Source organism: Phalacrocorax aristotelis, chromosome 2 (assembly GCF_949628215.1).
Source record: "Phalacrocorax aristotelis chromosome 2, bGulAri2.1, whole genome shotgun sequence".
Taxonomy (NCBI): Eukaryota; Metazoa; Chordata; class Aves; order Suliformes; family Phalacrocoracidae; genus Phalacrocorax; species Phalacrocorax aristotelis.
This window is the reverse complement of record NC_134277.1, coordinates 163,503,173-163,522,426: the sequence shown is the minus strand read 5'-3', so window position 1 is coordinate 163,522,426 and position 19,254 is coordinate 163,503,173. Positions and strand designations below refer to the sequence as shown.

At 41.6% G+C, this 19,254-nt stretch overlaps 1 protein-coding gene across 11 annotated transcripts in view; it reads left to right on the top strand.

Annotated features, from left to right (window-relative positions):
• The window catches only part of TRAPPC9 (trafficking protein particle complex subunit 9), a 538,181-nt gene that overhangs the window by 68,628 nt on the left and 450,299 nt on the right, over nucleotides 1-19,254 (top strand). For all 11 annotated transcript variants that reach the window (XM_075085899.1, XM_075085893.1, XM_075085900.1 and 8 more), the window contains 2 exons: nucleotides 2,085-2,230; nucleotides 11,704-11,789. In XM_075085899.1, coding sequence (XP_074942000.1) covers nucleotides 2,085-2,230; nucleotides 11,704-11,789 — 232 coding nt within the window. The remainder of the gene's footprint in view (nucleotides 1-2,084; nucleotides 2,231-11,703; nucleotides 11,790-19,254) is intronic.

The following is a 19,254-nucleotide window of genomic DNA, read 5'->3' as shown; positions in this document are numbered from 1 at the left end:
TCACCAATGAGCTCACTTGCAATGGTGACCATCAGATCCAGTATTGCATCCCCTTGGGTAGGGCTGCTTATTACCTGGCTTAAGAAGTTATCCTCAATGCATTCCAGGAATGTCCTGGATTGCCTACAGCTCGCTGTGCTACTTCTCCAGCAGATGTCAGGGTGGTTGAACTCCCCCAGCAGGATGGGAGCCTGCGAGTGCGAAGCCTTCTGTAGCTGGAGTAAGAAGGCTTTGTCAATAGGCTCCCCTTGATCAGGTGGCCTTTAGGAGACACCAACCACAAGGTTCCCTTTGTTGCCTCAGTCTCTGATTCTTACCTGTGAGCTTTCGACCTGCTCGTGGTTATTCTTCAGGGACAGCTCTTCACACTCTATTGATTTCTTTATGTAGAGAGCAATGCCTCCACCCCTCCTTCCTCACCTGTCTCTTCTGAACAGCCTGTAGCCATCGATAGCCACATTCCAGTCATGGGATTAGTCCCACCAAGTTTCAGTAATGGCAATCAATTCATAGCTTTCTAGCAGCCCCGTAGTTTCCAACTTCTGTTTGTTACCCATGCTGTGTGCATTCCTGCAGAGGCATTTCATCTGGGCTGTGGGCTGTGTCTCCTTCTTAGTGGAAGACCCCTTGTTTCCCCTGAGGTGTTTCACAGGAGTTTCCTTGTTGGCTCCTACCACCTCAGAAGCCCCCAGCTCACCTCACAAGACATTGACTGTGCTGCAGTGTCCCCAGCACACCTCTGGGCAACAGGTTAAGGGCTCACACTAGCAGCCCGTCCCTGTAACCATTGTGTATCATCCCACAGCTTGTCACAGGCAAGCGTGATATATTCCCCCTCCCCCTTCGCCTCGAGTTTAAAGCCCTGTCAGTGAGCCCCACAAACTCCTGAGCGAAGACCCTCTTTTTTCCCATTAAGAAAGATAGCTCCCATTTGACGCCAGCAATCCTGGTGCCGTGTAGGCCATCCCATTGTCAAAAAACCCAAAGTTGTGTCAGTGACACCAGCCGTGGAACTATGTGCTAATAGATAGGGTCTGCCCGTTCCTTTCCACATCACTGCCCACAACTGGAAGGAGGGAGGAAAAAATAAACTGTGCCCCAGATTCCCTCACTAACCATCCCAAGGCTCTGAAGTCTCTTTTAATCACCCCTGGGCTATGTACTGCATCTTCATCATCACCCACGTGGAAGAGCAGTAACGGGTAGTAGTCTGAGGACCATACCAGGCTGGGAAGTTTCCTAGTGGTATCTCCAACCTGGGCTCCTGGGAGGCAGCAGACTTCACTATGAGGAAGATCAGCCCTGCATATTGGATCCTCTGTTCCCCTCAGAAGGGAGTCTCCTACACCTATGACCCATCTTTTTTTCCTTGTGGAGTTGGTGGTAACATGGGGGGTAGGTGTTTCTGATCTTGGCAACTCCTCTGATATAGATAGATCGGCACCCACATCATCCACTGACTGGTCCTCCGCGTCTAGAGCCTCATACCTATTGTGCAGGGGCGTCTGTGGGGGATGCGGTGGGCAAGGGAAGGGTTCTCTTGCTGCCCTGATTGTGGACTTGTTTCCACTTGTAGTTCCCCTTTAAGACCCTGCCTACATCCTGGTGGGGGATGATACTGGATTTCTTTGATCACGGGCTCTTTCTGGTGGTTGACCCTGTTCAGGTTTCCGGGAGGTCAGAGCATGGTTCCATCAGTCTCTCTCTTGCTCGGAGTTGCTGATGCTCCTCAGTCTATCTACGTCCTCTCTTAGCTCTGCCACCAGGCCAAGCAGATAGTCTACCTGATCACACCTTACACAGTTGTTCTCTCTGCTGCCATCTGTTTCCAGCGCAAGCTGGTGGCCTCCCTGCAGCCAGAGACCTGGATGGCTGTGTGTTTTCTTGGGAGCTCAGTCTGGGTTGACACATCCTTTCTGGTTAGTGCAGAGGACAGAGCCTTCCGCCCGGTGGATGCCATGGCTACGCTCCCTCTCACCAACTGAACTTACCAAACTTACCTCTTGAGCTGGGAGAGAGTGTTATTTAGTATTTATCCGTTCATTTTTAACACAACCATATCTAAAATTATATTTACTCAACAGATCTGTGAAGCTCCTGAACCTCCCAACCAGTCTCCGACCTCACAAAATGAAAAGTCTACTTGGTCAGAATGTGTCAACCAAAAGCCCCTTCATATATTCTCCAATTATTGCGCACAGTCGTGGGGAAGAACGAAGCAAGAAAATAGGTAAGAATATTTTGCAGTATTTGCCACTGTTTTCTTGAATTAGAAAATCTTTCTTGGTCAAGGAAAGCAAACCTGAACATGACTTTCTTGTATGTGAAATAATCAGCTTTTTAGCCTGAAGTTCTGAAGGAGCAAAGCTTTGTTCTCCATGGGACAGTTCCAAATTCAAAAGAGCAAAAAAATCTCATAGATGATAAAACCGATTTTCAGAGGAGATAAACTGGTACTATTTCCTTCTCAAACAAAAGAGAAACCAGGGAAAACTTAGTTGTGACACATTCTGTTTGGCAGCAGCCAGGTTAGCCAGGTATCATGAGCGGTGCCCTGATCTACATGCACTGTAGGGGTTTCCCCTTTTCTAATAAGGGCGTCATCATGAACATGAAGAAATTAGGGTGAATGAGCTGCAGTTTCTTGGACAAAAGATGCAAATCCATAGGAAATTTGCAAAATTCATTTTTCAGCGAAGCCACTGAGGTGAAGGGCTCCAGAGCGGAGGATAATGCTGGGGGACCCTTCCTAAAGTGGCAAAACTGTGGCAAAAGTACAAAGGCAAAAGTGCAGGGAGAGAGAGGGTACCCAGGCCCCTCCACCACCCACAGCAGGAACGAGTGAGCTCCTGACGTGCAGCAGCTCTGACTCAGCATGGGTTGGGACATGAGTGACAGCCAACGAAGACCCTCATGTACAAGAGAAGCCCGCAGGCAGAGCGAGGCCAACAGGGTGCGGGCACGGCAGTTTGCACAGGCAGGGTGCAGTCCCGCTCCTGGCTCTACAGGGTAACTCAGCTAGTGGTCATCGCCCCCCAGGAGAGGACCCAGCTACGGTTTCCAATTGCCCAAAAGCCATCACCAGAAGGACTGTGGTGACCCAGGCAGGGCCCCCACACAACTATGCAGCTGTCCAGGTCTCTGGCTGCAGGGAGGGCCTGAGCCTGGCACTCGTACCGGAGGGCAGCAGAGACAACTGCTGCTTGCGGTGTGACCGGGGGAATGATCTGCTCGGCCTGGTGGCAGAGCTGAGGGAGGGAGTGGAAAGGTTAAAGAGCATCAGGGAGTGTGAGAGGGAGATAGATTGGTGGAGCTGCACCCTACCATCCCTGGGGCCAAGGCAGTGGGTGGAGGCTCCACAAGGAGCAGAGGAACCCCTACCCTCTCGCCACCAAGCAGGAGAGGACCCAAGAGACAAGGCAGAATCGAAACAGGTCCCTGCTTGGGGCGACAGGTGAATCCGTTCCTGGCCTCCCTCACCTTCCCAGCTGCCCTTACACACCAGATATGGGGCTCTGGAACCTGAGGGCCAGGCAAATGAGGATGGAGGTGAAGGTCCATCCAGGGGGTTGCCTAGGGAGAGCTGGTCAGCCCCATGCATTATGACTGCCTCTGTTAAGAAGAAAAGGAGGGTAATTGTCGTAGGCAGTTCCCTTCTGAGGGGAACAAAGGGCCCAAGATGCTGACCAGACCCATCCCACAGGGAAGCCTGATGCCTCCGTGGGGCTTGGGTCAGAGATGTTACTACGAAACTCCCTGGGGTCTGTTACGGCCCTCTGATTATCACCCACCCTTGGTTATGCAGGTGGGTGGTGACGAGGTTGCAGAGAGAATTCCAAGAGCGATCAAAAGGGACATCAGGGCACTGGGGCGACTGGTTGAAGGATCAGGAGCACAGGTAGTGTTTTCCTCACTCCTGTCAGTGGCAGGGAAGAATACTGAAAGGAACGGGAAAACGCGCTTGATTAACAAGTGGCTCAGAGGCTGGTGCCATACCATGTGGTATTTTGTTTTTTTTGATCATGGGGAGTTTTACATGGCACGGGGTCTGCTGGTGTCAGATGGAGTTCAGCTGTGTCAAAGTGGGAAAAGGATTCTTGCCCGCGAGTTGGTAGGGCTCATTGAGACGACCTTAAACTAGGATCAAAGTTTGAAGGGGATATAACCAGGCTGACTAGAGAGGAGATGTGGTGGGAGGCTGCCTTGTGCTTAGCAACCATGATAGGATACAGTGCTCAATTCTTGGCGAAGTAAGGAGCAGGGTCAGCAAAACCACTACCATGGACTTCCTGAAGGCAGACTTTGCCCTGTTCAGGGCACTGGTTGGGAAATCTTGAGGGCGCAGGAGCAGGCTGTCCCCAAGTGCTGTAAGATGAACTGGTGGGGAAGACGACTGGTCTGACTGAACGTGGAGCTTCTACTGGGACTCAGGAAAAAAAGGAGAGTTTACCACTTTGGGAAGAAGGGGCAGGCAACTCGAGAAGAGTACAGGGATCTCTTAGGTCATGCAGAGAGAAAACTAGAAAGGCAAAAGCCCAGCTAGAACTCGATCTGGCCACTGTTGGAAGGGATAACAAAAAATGTTTTTACAAATACATTAACAACAAAACGAGAACGAAGGAGAATCCCCATCCTCTATTGGATGCAGAGGGGGAATTGCCACTGAGGATGAGGAGGAGGCTGAGGTACTTAATGCCTTCTTTGCCTCAGCCTTTAACACTCAGACCCGTTATCCCCAGGGTATTCAGCCCCTGAGCTGGAAGGCAGGGACAAGCGCAGAACAAACCCCCCATAATCCAGGAGGAAGCAGTTTACGACCTGCTGCCCCACCTGGACGCTGACAAGTCTGTGGGGCCAGATGGGATCTACCCGAAAGTACTGAGGGAGCTGGCAGAGGTGCTCACCAAGCCACTCTCCATCATTTATCAGCTGTCCTGGTTAACAGGGGAGGTCCCAGGTGACTTGCCGATGTGATGCCCATCTACCAGAAGGGCCAAAGGGTGGATCCAGGGAACTACAGGCCAGTCAGCCTTACCTCAGTACCAGCGATGATGATGGAGCAGTTCATCTTGAGTGCGCTCACCAGGCATGTGCAGGACAACCAGGGGCTCAGGCCCAGCCAGCATGGCTTCATGAAAGGCAGGTCCTGCCTGACCAACCTGATCTCCTTCTGTGACCAGATGACCTGCCTAGTGGATGAGGGGAAGGCTGTGGATATGTCTACCTGGACGTTAGCAAAGGCTTTGACACTGTCTCCCACAGCATCCTCCTAGGGAAGCTGGTGGCTCATGGCTTAGACAGGTGTACTCTTCATTGGGTAAAAACACTGGCTGGCTGGCCGAGCCTAGAGAGTTGTGGTGAATGGAGCTAAATCCAGTTGGTGGCCGGTCACGAGCGGGGTTCCCCAGGGCTCAGTGTTGGGGCCAGTCTTGTTTAACATCTTTGTTAATGATCTGGATGAGGGGATTGAGTGAATGACATTATGTTGCTGGAGTGTGTCCAGAGAAGGGCAACGAAGCTGGTGAAGGGTCTGGAGAACAAGTCTGATGAGGGGTGGCTGAGGGAGCTGGGGTTGTTTAGCCTGGAGAAGAGGAGGCTGAGGGGAGACCTTCTCACTCTCTACAACTCCCTGAAAAGGGGTTTTATCGAGGTGGGTGTTGGTCTCTCCTCTCAAGTAACAAGCAACAGGACGAGAAGAAATGGCCTCAAGCTGTGTCAGGGGAACTTCAGATTGGATATTAGGAAAAGTCTCTTTACTGAAAGAATGGTCAGGCATTGGAACAGGCTGCCCAGAGAGGTGGGGGAGTCACCATCCCTGGGGGTGTTCAAGGGAACTGTAGATGTGGTACTTCAGGATATGGTTTAGGAGACCTGGGGGTGTTGGTTTGATGGTTGGACTTGTTGATATGTCTTTTCCAACCCTAATGATTCAATGATTGTATGATTCTATGAAACTGGACTATGGTAGTTCATCATGCAGAGAAATTTGTTTTTAATTTATTGTTGATTAATACTGTTAGACCATTGGGATGTTAAAATTGGTTTTCAGTTTATCTCTTTCAGGAGAAAAAAATGCATCTAGCTGATATCCTATTATGATTTTACTGAAACTCAGTATGATTAATAGTCTGATTAGTCAGTTTTTCTTAAATACAGTTCAGCAAAAATCAGAGAAGCCTTATAAACAATGTTTAGAATACTACAGTATTTTTTTGCTAGAGGATTATTTCATTTATTATAAATCTGTTCAGTGCAGTAATTGTGCCTTTGGAAATAGATTACAAGGCTTGTTTCTATCATGGATTAAGTTGCAAATATTGGTAGATTTTTTTTGTTGGTTTTGTGTATGTGACATGCAGTATAATTTTTAACGTAAGCATTAGTGTCAGTACAAAAAGGACTTGCCTGGCTGTGGAATAAATCTGATTGTAAAAACTTGTATACAGAAATTTGTAGAATGGTGTTTATATTAATTTGGGTCCTTAAGTTACTGTTTTTAGTATCATTTAATCACCAAAAAAAAAAAGTAGAAAAAAAATGTACTTTGAAAGGTCATCAGAGTTTGTTAGATTTATGTATCATGCCTTGGATTGTAAGATACTAAACATTTAGCAGGTCATTGTCAGTAATCGCTCCATCTAATTCTTCAAATAGGTAGGTCAGGAATAAGCTAGAGCCAAAACTTTTGAGTAGCACGTGCGCTCCTCAGCACCTGAACTGCATTTCCTGTCCCCTGCTCCTCGCCCCTTTCCAGCATGAATGCAGATGAGAGTGGTGGGGATCGTTCTCCAATTCCCATATTCTCCCTTTGTCTCGTTAGTGGTAGTGTATTTGCATTGCAGTGTATTGCATTGCTCTCTGCGACTCCGCCTTTCTTGCCTCTCTCCTTTTTTACTCTTCCGACGGTCCTCTGTCATCTACTTTCAAAATTAATTTTCTCAGCAGCGTAGCAACCACTTGGCTTCTTCATCTGGATTGTACCTGGCCTGTGGAGCCAGTACTCGGAGGATCTCTCTGTATTGTTTCTTCATTGTAACCTGTGAGCCGCAGGCTTTTTCCACACAGTCTTCTAGGTTGGATGTTGGATGTAATCTGCCTGTGCTGTCGACCTGATTATGATGATATCCCTCTCCTGGAGAAGAACATGCACATTTTCTATTTTGTTTTATGATGATGCATATTTTTAATAAATAATTGAAACATGAGGAATTAGGAAGTACACAGAGGTATGGATTATTGTCTGGCAGTTTGGATGGCCATGGTTTGCTGAAGTATTACTTTGATTTCAAAGGCAAAGGACAAGAAATTAAAAAAAAAAAAGATAAGAATTAAGTAAAGGAGAAAAAGGAGAAGAAATTTAAAAAATGTAGATTTGTGGGAGCATCTTAAAGTGCTTTCTCGTTGAAGAAATATTTCTTTGGAAAATGGCTCTTATTATTTCTCTTAATAATTTGTTTAAAAATTGATGCCCAATTAAATTTTCAGTGTTTAATCTCTCAGGTATACCTTGTCATGTTTTTTTCATTTAAATAAAACCTTATTGCTAATCTTGTCAGACAGTTGTATTATGCATGATTCTTGTTCTGTGCTGGCTACAAAAGGAACCTGCACTTTTTTAAACAGTTCAAGTTAGGATTTGTTTATGTGCCGTGTGTGCCATAGGAGTTTTATATTATCCACAGCAGTTCCTCCTTTTAGGTTTTTATTTAGGCAAAGGAGATATCTGAACTGCTTGTGATATAGTAAAGCATTTGTCTTTTCAAGTATATACAGAGTACATTTACTTCTAAAAGCCTCTAATGTTTCATTCAAAGTTTTGCAAACAAAAGAATGTAAAAAATGAAACCAGATACTTCCTTTGCAAGAAGCTGAGAAATTTAATAAACTTTGAAACTAATGAGGATATTTTAATGACATGTATTTAATTAAAAACAATGACAATAACAAATGAACTGTGTTTTTCTTACATGGAAATATATAAGCCGTATTTTGGTTAAATTACTGTTACAGCACAGCAAATCAAGCCCTGCTGCCAAACCAAAGGGAAACAAAACCCTTTAGAAAGTCTTGAGGAAATGTTCTCAGCTTTCAGCTTGATAAGCTTTTCTGATTGGAAGCAATAAATGGGATAATTATATTCTGGTTGAATTGCTTTAATAGTACGCCAGTCATGAGAAATAAACCTACTGATTTTTGACATAAAGTGTTTTTTTTTTTTGTTTTAAAGCGCTGGTAGTCTCAAGCAGCAAGAATATATAATATAGTTCCAATAGTAAATCTGGCAACTAATGCCATACCTATATTAGATGAGATAAATACAGCTCTTTACCTAGGGCCATATAACCTGATTACCTTTCCTTTCAAAACTTTTTCCCCCAAGGAAGCAATTCTGTAGCGTTGCCCTGGTGTCTTTTACATGGAGTAGCTAGATCTTCAGGAAAGCAAACCAGAGGCATAGTGAGATCTCTAGAAACAGGAGTGTCTTTTTGGTGGTGGTAGGGAATAGTCATGTTTTCCTGAGGGAATGAGACGATGAGATATATTTATATGTGTATGTATATATTATTTTTTCCCTCCTGCAAATAAATCACAGAAAAGCCCAGATTGGAAGGGACCTAGAAAGATCCCCTGGTCCAACCTTTCATGGGAAAGGGAGCCTAGATAGGATCATCGAGCACCTCGTCCAACTGCATGTTGAAAAGCTCCAATGATGTGGACTTCACCATGTCCCTGGGGAGGTTGTTCCAGTGAATGACACATCTCACTGTAAAAATTTTCTTTTTTATATTGTGATGAAATCTCTACCAGTGCAACTTGTACCCAATTGGCCTTTGTCTTCTCTAGGTGGCTCCTTGTGTAAAGATAGCCTCCGTCCTCTTTGTAGCTGTGGAATACTGTGGTGAGATCCCCCCTGAGCCTTCTCTTCTCCAGGAACAGACCTAACTCCTTCAGTCCTTCCTTCCTCATTAGGCAGGTTCTCCAGCCCTCCTCTGGATCCTCTCCAGTCTGTCCGTGTGTTTCCTGAACTGTGGGGAACAGAACTAGCCACAATACTCCAGCTGCGGCCTGACAAGGGCTGAGTGGAGTGGGATGATCACATCTCCGTCTCTGCTAGCAACGCCTTTGTTGCTGCAGCAGCGCATTGCTGACTCCAGTTCAGCTTGTTGTCCTCCAGGACCCCAGGTCCCTGTCAGCAAGGCTGCTCCCAGCAATACTGAGATCCTGGCCTGTACTGGGCTCTTTGGTTATGTCGTCCCAGGTGCAGGACGTTACACTTGTCACAGCTGAGGACACTACCACCCCAAGTTTGTTCGATTAAGCGCAATTCACCAAGTCAGCCAATCTGCTAGCGAAGATTCTCCTGCCTCTCCTCGATAGGTGGATGTGTCTCTCCTCAATACACTGTATTCGTGAAGGCCATCCCATGATCGTAGAAACCAAAACCCTGGTGACAACACCAGCCACAAAGCCAGGTACTGATCTGCATGATGCATCAGCTTCTGCCTGCACCCTGATCTCTGACTTCCAAGACAAAGCAGAAGATCCCTCAGGCACCTGTCCCTTTCACTTGTGCCCCCAGGGCTCTGGAGTCCTCCTGATCTTGCCCGCGTTTTGCTTTACCACATTGGTGCCCACATGGAAAAGAAGTAGGGGACAGTAGTCTGTGCTTTTAACTGGCTGCTGCTGCCGGCATCAGCTTTCCGCCGTTTCAGTACTCTTGTAAGGAGGCAGTTCAGGGAGTGTTGCACGCTGAGGGATGGATCCCATCTCGAAAAACTAAGAAATGAGCCCAGAATCCTTTCTTTTTGGAAGAAAAGACAAATTAAAGCATTGGATAAAACAACAGTGTGTGTTTATTTAGAGACATTAGGATGAAATCAAGACTTCCCAAAATATTTTTCTGGTAGCTTGACTTTTAAAAAATCACTTTTTATGTGGTTGCATTGAAAGCATTTTCAGAAAAGGCGTTCCAGTCTTGTGGTAGTTCTTATATGGAAATACATTTAGAATGACTGAAGTGCCTACTTTGCCACTCTTTGCCACTTGCCTACATTGATATAGGTAACCATAACTGGGCTTCAGTGCTTAGATACCTTTGAAGCTCTGTACAATACCTCTTCAGAGGAGTAACTGATTCTTTTGTGGACTGCAGAATGTGTAAGACATTATGGACACTAATAAGCAGTTAAATAAATTTACAGAGCATCTCATATAGTTGTGCTTTTGAACGTTTTGTTTTAACCAACAGTTTTGCTTTTCAGGTTTCATAGTAGTATAACCTGTTAATATCTTGGAATGTATGTTTTTAATTTCCACTTGCATTAATTGGAGTTAAACATTTGCATTAAGTATATCTCCCTTGAGCTCTCCAATATTGCTCACAAAATATAATCAGATAGTAAATGATTGTGAATGTACAGTCAGAGTACAGATGGTTTCAACTGTGAACCACAATCTTAATAATCCTTTTTTTTTTTTACTGGACACTTTCTAGTAACTTAGTAAAAAAGTGTTAGTAACGTATGTTAAACTTTTTGAGTAAACTAGTAAAAGTTAATTCATGTATCTTATAGATTAGCTTATAGTCATGTTTTATTTAACAACTACAGTTAAACCACCTTTTGTTTATTTGGTCTGCAGGCCCTCAGCTTGTATGGAGAACCTTGTCACATTCAGTTTTAAGTCTGAACATCAGGTGCATGTGGTTAACTGTGAGAAATCTGGAAGGTAGACAGGATCTTGTGGGCTGAAAAGATAATGAAGTGCTGATGTAAAATAATCTTTCTGCATTGAACAGTTCCTCAGAACTTGTGTCTCTGCTGCTGACCTCACTTTCACAAACTTCTCGTCTCCTTAAATTAAAAAAAAAACCACCCACATTTTAAATGTGGCAGGGTGAAGTGTCTTTAAAGTTGAACCTTTGTTACTTGTAGTGAGATGCAAACTGAAAATACAGCTTATTACCTGACCTATTTTTGTTCATTGTCTTTCCTAAGTATTTTCACAAGTTACTAAATAATTTGCTTTATCATAAAGTTTCCATTTTGTGAACCTCAGAAAAATCTGTATCTGTAGATCCTAGTGTCATCTTCCCCTCCCACAGGATCTCCCAAACTACTCGCTGTTTCCCAAAGAAAATTAGTGGGAGGTAACTAAGGTGGCATCTTGCTGGTGAACAGTTATTTCCTTCTTAATTTAGAATGATCTTTTATTTACTCCGTATCATCAGCTGTGTCTATATTAAGATTTGCTTCCATTATTTTTAATTTCCTTCCTCCTGTTGTGTTTATTCCTTGTCTGGTTGATTTTTATCTGAGTCTTAATTATCCAAGGCAATGTGTACTCTGTACCTAACTCCAAGTATGTAGGCCTTTAAGTGTTTAACATTAAGTCTGCATTTAAGTACTGTTTTGAATTGATGCCTGAGTTAATTTTGCCAATGTGATGTTGGCACACTGGGTCTTTGGAGCGCTGTTACTGTATTAATGAACTATTCCAGTCCTTTAACCCATTGCTTTGCCTGTGATTTATAGCTCATGTCTCACAATGCACTAGAATAGGACTTGGGCTGTGAAGATGATACAGAGATGTTAATTTAGAACATAAAGAACATATAGCAGTCTGACAGTTCAGCTGATGCTACTTTTTAAAACCACTATGATTAGGTAATTCTTGCATTGATTCTATAATCATTTCACACAGATTTCCAGTGGGTCCAGGGAGATGTATGTGAAGTTCAGTTGATGGTGTACAACCCTATGCCTTTTGAGCTCCGAGTTGAAAACATGGTATGTATCTTCCTAAATCTCCCCTTTTTATTATTTTTTTCTGAAAAATTTCTCAGTGGAGCTTTCAAATATGGTTTTCTATAAATAAAATAGTTTAAAAATTTGTTTAAGCCAGTACAACCTCAGTTTAGCAGTGTGGTACTGTCAATTTTCTCATATTTGTTGGTAACGAGGTATTGAAATGAAAAGTCTCTGCCACTCAGAGTGTTTAAATGCTTTACCGTTACTGACCTGTAGATCAATTCTGTACCTTTCTGCACTGACTAGAACCATGCTACATAATTTACATACACTGGTTTTCAAGTAATAATTATATCCCCAAACCTAATAATTAGTGTATACTTACTACTGTAATTTAAAAATCTGCATTCATCCTAGCTTTTTAAATTCCGATTTTGACCACATTTTTAAAAATCCAAGGAATTTAAATAGTTACTTCTGAGAAGCTTTACTTTGTAATAGAAGCTTCAGCTCACAGGTCTGCTGTTCCCAAGGGTATATGTTATTTGAAAACACCGTAAGCTAAAATAATCAGGAGGGAGGAAAAAAAGGCTAAAATACCAGAGAAGCATGTAAAGTTTGAAGGATCAAGCCCAAGCCATCTACTGCTTGAGGCGACTGTATGATATTAATTTTGTGGGCTCCTGCAGTGTGTCCTGAAACAAAGTAAATTTGTTTTTTTTCCCCCCTCTATTTATGCCAATTTTTTAAAATAATGTTATCCATTTAAAGGTTAAAAGTCCTCTAACTACCAAACCAACATCATCTCCGCTCAGTCCTAATCCAGTGCTGTCCTTTATGTTCAATATTTTTACCTTTAATATTGCTTTAAAAAATAAATCCCGTCTCTTAAAGCCCATTGTTCTTTTAGGCTAAATGAATCGGCGTATATTTATTTGCTTAGGACTTTTGGGTTTTTTTATCGATAGATCTACTGCAGTGGCTAGTCAAACAATTTGACCTAAATTACTGATAATATGCAACATATAATAAAGTGTTTTTCCACAGGAAATGAACATGCCCAAAGATTGTGCTTATAGCATAATAAAATTCATTCCTGGAGGCTAATGCGCTGGTTTCTTCAGCAGCATCTAGTCTAACCCTCACAGAAGTATTCCAAATTGGTAGGAATGAATAGAAAAAGTAATTGTAACGCCGCGCATGAGGAAGGACCCTATATAGGAATTGATTTATTTAAGAACGTTTTGATTTATAGTCTAATTTGTATTGTGTAAGTAATGATGCAATTATATATTTAAAAAAACTGGGTTTGGATAATTTCTTAATTAGGAAATTTCTTATGAGTGCTTACATACACTTAAGAACTCAGAATACAGTTATTTGCCTAGATGTGCTCTTCATCCATTCCCTGAGCAAATTAATTGTAGTAGCGTGAATACTTCTTTTTACTGGTAACATCATAAAGTTCTGTCTTTGAATTAATAATGAATTTCAGTTTCATTGGTAAGCAAAAGAGGAAGCAGGCATGCAAACTAGATACAAATAATTGAAGTGATTAACGTAATTCTTTAGTCAGTGCTCCATAAATAGAGCGCTTTGAGAAATTCTGCTGTGCGGTAATGTCATCTCGTTGGTAGAAATTACTTGATTTTGCTTGATTTGTCTGTGGTATCAAGACTGTAGCCAGCAAGTTGAGGAAAGTAATTATTCCCCTCAATTTGGCATTTGAGAGACAATGTCTTTAGAACTGAGCCCAGTTTTGAGCTCCTCGTACAATAGAAATATTGACATGCTGGTATCGGTCCAGCAGAATTGCCAAGATGATTGGCGGGCTGGAGCATATGACAGATGAGGACAGGTTCAAAGAGCTGCATCTGTTCAGTTTCTAGAAGAATACTGGGGTAATAATTCCTATTGCTTTCCTCGATCCCGATCTGGGAAGGTGCAGTGGAAATGGAGCCAGGCTCTTCCCAGAGGTGCCCAGCGTAAGGGTGAGAATCAGAGAGCACCCTGCAGCAATGGAAAGCTTGCCTAACAAAAAATTCCCTTTTTCCTATCACAAGGGTGATCGTATACGGGAACTGGTTGCCCAGAGAGAACGTAGGATCTCCATCTTCAGAAATCTTTGAAACTTGAGTGTATAGGACAGTGAAAAACCTGAACTACCATCAGAGTTGGCCCTATTTTGAGCAGTGGGCTGGGCAAGAGGACCGCCAGCATCTCCTTCCAGCCTGAATTGATTTTCTGGTCTCATCTGTGAGCTTTCTAGCATGTGGGAATAGTTATTACTTTACCACAAGAATAAACTCTTTTGTTTTTATTTTAATAATTCAAAACGTAGTTTAATATTTTAAAATGTTTTATTATTAACATGTACTCATGCCTGCAGTCCGCATGCTCCCTTCTTGTCTGATTTCTTATGATGTATCACATTCTTTCATATTATTTGGTCTCACAGAATCATTCTCATAGCAAGCGTATTCTTTCCTGTCATTTAGTAGCAGTTTCAGCTTGTTTGTCTCACAACTTTTTTCCTTCTGTCTGACTCAGCACCTTACCTTTGCGGTATGACTCCTTGCTCAGGCTCGTTTCCAGTGGCTGGCAGTTCTCTCTGAGTTCTCCATTGCTTGATTTCCTTTGCTTTTACCCTTTTCATGTTTCACCATTCATCAACATGTATCTGTCCTGAAATATATAGTCTTTTTTTTTTCTAATTTTCTCTTTCCCTTGTCTTTCAGTTCATGATTTGTTGTTCTGTTCGCTTACTCATTTCATGTTAAATGAATGCTGGAAGCATTGATCCAAACTTTTATCATGATACCCTTCCTAATGTGTCTTCCTGTTTATTATGGCTGAAAGTTGTGATGGCAGACAACTAGTACTGAGCACAAGTTGTGAGGCAAATGTTTCCTCATGGAAGGGCTTCTCTAGCTTTTTTTATTATTTAAAGTATTCATGCTAAGTACATGTAGTTTAGTTGATGTACGCGTAAGTAAAAGAATGAATTTCTAGAGCTGACATGAGACTGGCGAGACAAGACTTTGATCAGTGTTGCTCAGACGATAAGCTCCATACTGTCTGAAAAGTTGATTTTTTTGTTGTTTTATTTAATTGCTCTCAGAGCTCTTTGCCCATCTTTTGTTGTTCTTGCTCTTTATTCCCTCTCATGCATATTCATGATTTGGGACTCTATTTAGATACCTATTCTTCATGCATGTCCCACTTCTGTACTACTTTTCCTAATTCATGTTTTTGTTTCGTCGATGTAGTTAGAAGGCTGATCCATTGAAAGGTGCAACAGCATCTGTAAAATGACAAACAAAAGTGTTTAATCATGGAATGTGGAGGTGATTAGGTCCAATAACTGTGTATTTTAGTCAATAAGCGAAGTAGGAGAGATCATAGGGGTGACCAGATGAAGTGCTTTAATAAAACTCAGTGGGTACCTTAAATCAACAGAGTGAGAGAGAGACAAAAATGAGCCCAACTGGCTTTGACTGCAACGGCTTAGACAGAATATCTTTCCTATCCTGGTGGTGGAGCTGAAGTTAACAGGAGATGTGATATTCAGCTGTAAATAAGTATATATAACACTTTACTTTTTTTCCCCAGGAATATTGATTTCTGTATAGACTTGCTCAGGTATGTGAATGATAGCTTCTATCTCTTTTGCAGTTATTAAGCCTTTTTTGTGTCCAGAAAAAAAATGACCTTCAGATTTCAGGCCTTCAAAAAACCCCAGAAATTCTGAGAAATCTCTGATGGATTTAGTCTGTATCTTGGGACAAGTGTTTAAGGCAGTAAATCATGGTACAGTCTAGTGAGATCTACTATTAAAATAAAATGCACGTGAAGCTGCACTGCAAAGTGTGTTAAGACCTCTAAGATTTTGACTTTTTCCTCTTTGTTTCTCAAGTTTCATATTAAAGAGAAAAAAAAAACTGAGAAATTTTGAGGCTTATGAATTCTTTGAATCACTTACTCATTGAGTGAAACCATTTTTTCTGCACTTACTGTAGAAAATATAGCTGTGGTTGTGAGGCAGCTACAATATATACTGAGAAGGGTAAACTGTATTGAATAATTGAATAATATTGAGAAACTAAAAAATACTACGCCAAAACACAGGAGTAATGTAGTTTATAGTATTAAAAGCTCATTATTCAAAAAGAAAGTCTTCTGTAGTTCTCCTTCTGTTTGGAATGTTGTGTTTATTTGAAGACAATTTAAGTGTGATAGTTTGATTAATGATGGTAGAAGAATGGCTGTTATCTTTTGTTTTTGTAAACTTCAGTCTATACTAGACCAAGAGCTGTATGTTGATGTTTAAAAATACCATCTAAATTTTTGATAAATCTTTATGTATAACCAGCCCATAATTTAGCTTATGATCTTTTAAATTGTTTCCGCAAACCGCTCCTTAGTGAGTTCACATCTTTGTGCTGTTTCTGCCATCTTGAGAAAATATTTACTTACTGATAGATGACAGTTAATTGAAGCTGTATTGGGCAAGGATTTAGACAAAGCAGGTGAGGGCGAAGGATAAAAAACCGTGCTAGGTGTTTTCTAGGTCTGTCTAAAATAATCTTACTAGAAACAGTAAGGAAAAATTTCCTTTTAAATAAATACTTGACAGTTTTTGTGTAAAGTATTTGACCACATTGTATCAAGTTTGTTCAATGTGAAAACTACTTTGGATGGCAGCGTTACTTTACAAAAAGGGTAACTGCATTTCAGGATTGGTAAGTAAGCCTAAAACAAGCAGTTACATACTCCTGTTGTTTTAACAGCATCCCCAAATGCTGCCATTTATATACAAGTTCTTTTGTTTCTCTGAAACTAAATCGATGTTCGAAGTGATTGAAAGACATGCCCTGATAATAGCGTGCATATATTCACTCTAGGACAATTGAAATTGCTTTATAAGCATACAAGGAAATGTAAAATTGTTTTTTTTTGCTGTGATTCGTATATTCCCTGGAGGAAGCCTTGTGTACAGGTAAACTTTTCCTATAAGGTCAGAGAGAGCAATGATTACTAAGTAGTATTACTTAAAATAAGGTAGACGACTGAAGGGAAAAGAAATCTAACACTTATTTCCTCTTTTTTGTTTTTTAATATTTTTAATTTTGTGCGTGTGTGTGTCCGATGTGTTTAGGTAAAGCATATGCCAGTATTTCAGCTTTCATTTGATTGTCACTGTTAATCTAAAAACGTTTTGGGCACCAGAGGGCAATGTCGGGCAAATATTGCTGAACTCTGCTCTCCAGCAAATAGCAATATTGAAACTTGTCTTTCAGACATACTAGATATGTCATTGTCTTTTACACTTACTTGTGTGGGTGAACTTTTAAGGGTGAGTATCTTGATTTCAGTCTATGTCTGGAACTCCGAAGCCTAGTTGAGGTTTATTCTTGTGTTTGTTTTTTTTAATTCCATTTCAGTGAGTTTTAATGTTTTCTTAATATCTTTACTTTTAAAAACTTGAAGTTTTACTGAATAGTAAAACTGTAATAGTGAGAGAAATGAATGCTGTATTCTCCTTCGTGTGATAATACACTTGAGGCTCTTTTATTTCTATTTCAGGCATAGCATGTGCTTAGTGCAGGTGTTTTGGCATTTCCCTTAAGTTTGTTCTCTAGAGAAGCTCTTTGTTTTCATTGTTTTTGTTGTTAGAGAAGAGACCAAGAATGCATTCTTAGTGCATTACGAGAAAAATACATTGTGCTGAGTACTTCTTTTGCTTCCCAGTTATCTGTGATCCACATGCTGTGTTTGTGATCAGCATGATCTAAGGGTGTCATTTTGATGTAATTTCAGGGGTTAGGGACCAATGTTCACTGTATATAGCCACTTTTTTTGTCTACTGTTATTAAATCATTTTAATATTAGCAATTTCTCATACTAGCAACTCTTCTTTCTTGTCCATAAGCACATGCATATTTTGGGTGGTTGTACTCCAGATGCATCTGCGTGCCTTTTTGATCTTGATGTTTGTCTGGATTTTGTCTGCTGTTACCATACTCAGTTTAATTCCTTCGGCGAGAAAGATGCTTTCTCTGACAGCTGGGTTGTGTTCATTGCTTTTCCTGAGCCATGACCATTAGCCTTTAAAAATATTACCATTGATTTATTTAATTCTTCGCACTTCATTTCCCTATTTTTTCCCCTCCACAGTTGTGATCTTTAGTTTTTTCAGGTTTATTTGGCTCTGGTCTATTCTGAGCCTCAATTCCCTTCAATGAGGGAACTCATTGGTGTCATAGATCAAAACTCTCACTGGGCTGTGAGGTTTTGACTGGCAGTTTTAAGGTCGTATGGCAGCCTGTGTATGTGCACGCTTGGCTACCTTAGATGCATTTCTCAGCACTCTGCTCGTTTATGCCCTGCCTTGAGGTTACATTTTCCTTTACAGGAACATAAAAGGCTTTCAGGGAAATGTCCCCCCTCAATCCAGCTTGAGAGTGGAGGTTGTCTAATTGCTGGGATGTATTAAGTAAGAGCACAAGTCCGGTTATATTGCAAGAAGTGAAATTAATGTATGAATCTATGTCCTGACGTCCAGCTTGATTACAAATGGGAGGCAGAGGAGTAAGAAAGTGGGAAAAAGCTGTATTTACTCATTGCTTCCCTCTCCTCCTTGGAGGAAAACTGGGCTAATTAGGACCCTGTCGTAATGAGGAGCTTCCCATATTTCAGAAAAGAGACCTGAATATGGTTTTGCAACGATGTTGTTATTTCTTAGTGATTCATGTGTGTTTATAGGCATTTGATACACTGGCTAATTTGGGGGGTAGCTAGGAATGGAGAAATAACAATGTGGATTGACTGTTACAAGGTAAGTCCAGTGTAGTATTAGGGGAAAGTTTGAACTGGAAAGGCTTTCCAGTTCAACCCCTGCATGAATTTACCTAACCCCTTCTTAGAGACTGCCACTGAGGGGAATTCCAAAAATCCCTAGACAAACATGCTGGGATGGTTAATGTGGAGTTGGCTCTGCTTCAGAGTAGGAAGATGAGTTAGTTCTGTTTATGTACATTTGCTATAGCTGATGCTGAACGAGACATTGGTGGGGTTTTTTGTCATTGATTTTTTTAAGGGCTTTAAGTCCTTGGATGAAAGTATTTAGTTGAGGTGAATCCTGAATAATTGAAATGTATATTTGACCAAGTGATAGTTAAGTGCTTTTGGGACTGAAATAATCTTACAAAGCCTTCTGCACCTGTTTTAAAAGTGAGTTTCAGAGCGTTTATGATTTGCTTCAGCCAAAGCAAAAGCGGAATGATTATGATGAAGACTGAGGCTAAGCCAGTACTGAAGTGTGAATGTTCACCCTATTTCTGTGGGGTGAATACCACCAGAAAGCTTCATATTCAGTCACATGCAATCATTCATGTTGCATCATATCTAAAATTAGTTTGTGTTATCTAGTTATTGCAATGATTATAATTATTTTGATCTCTTTATTCTGAAGTATTGCACGGTATATTTCCCAAGAGTGCAA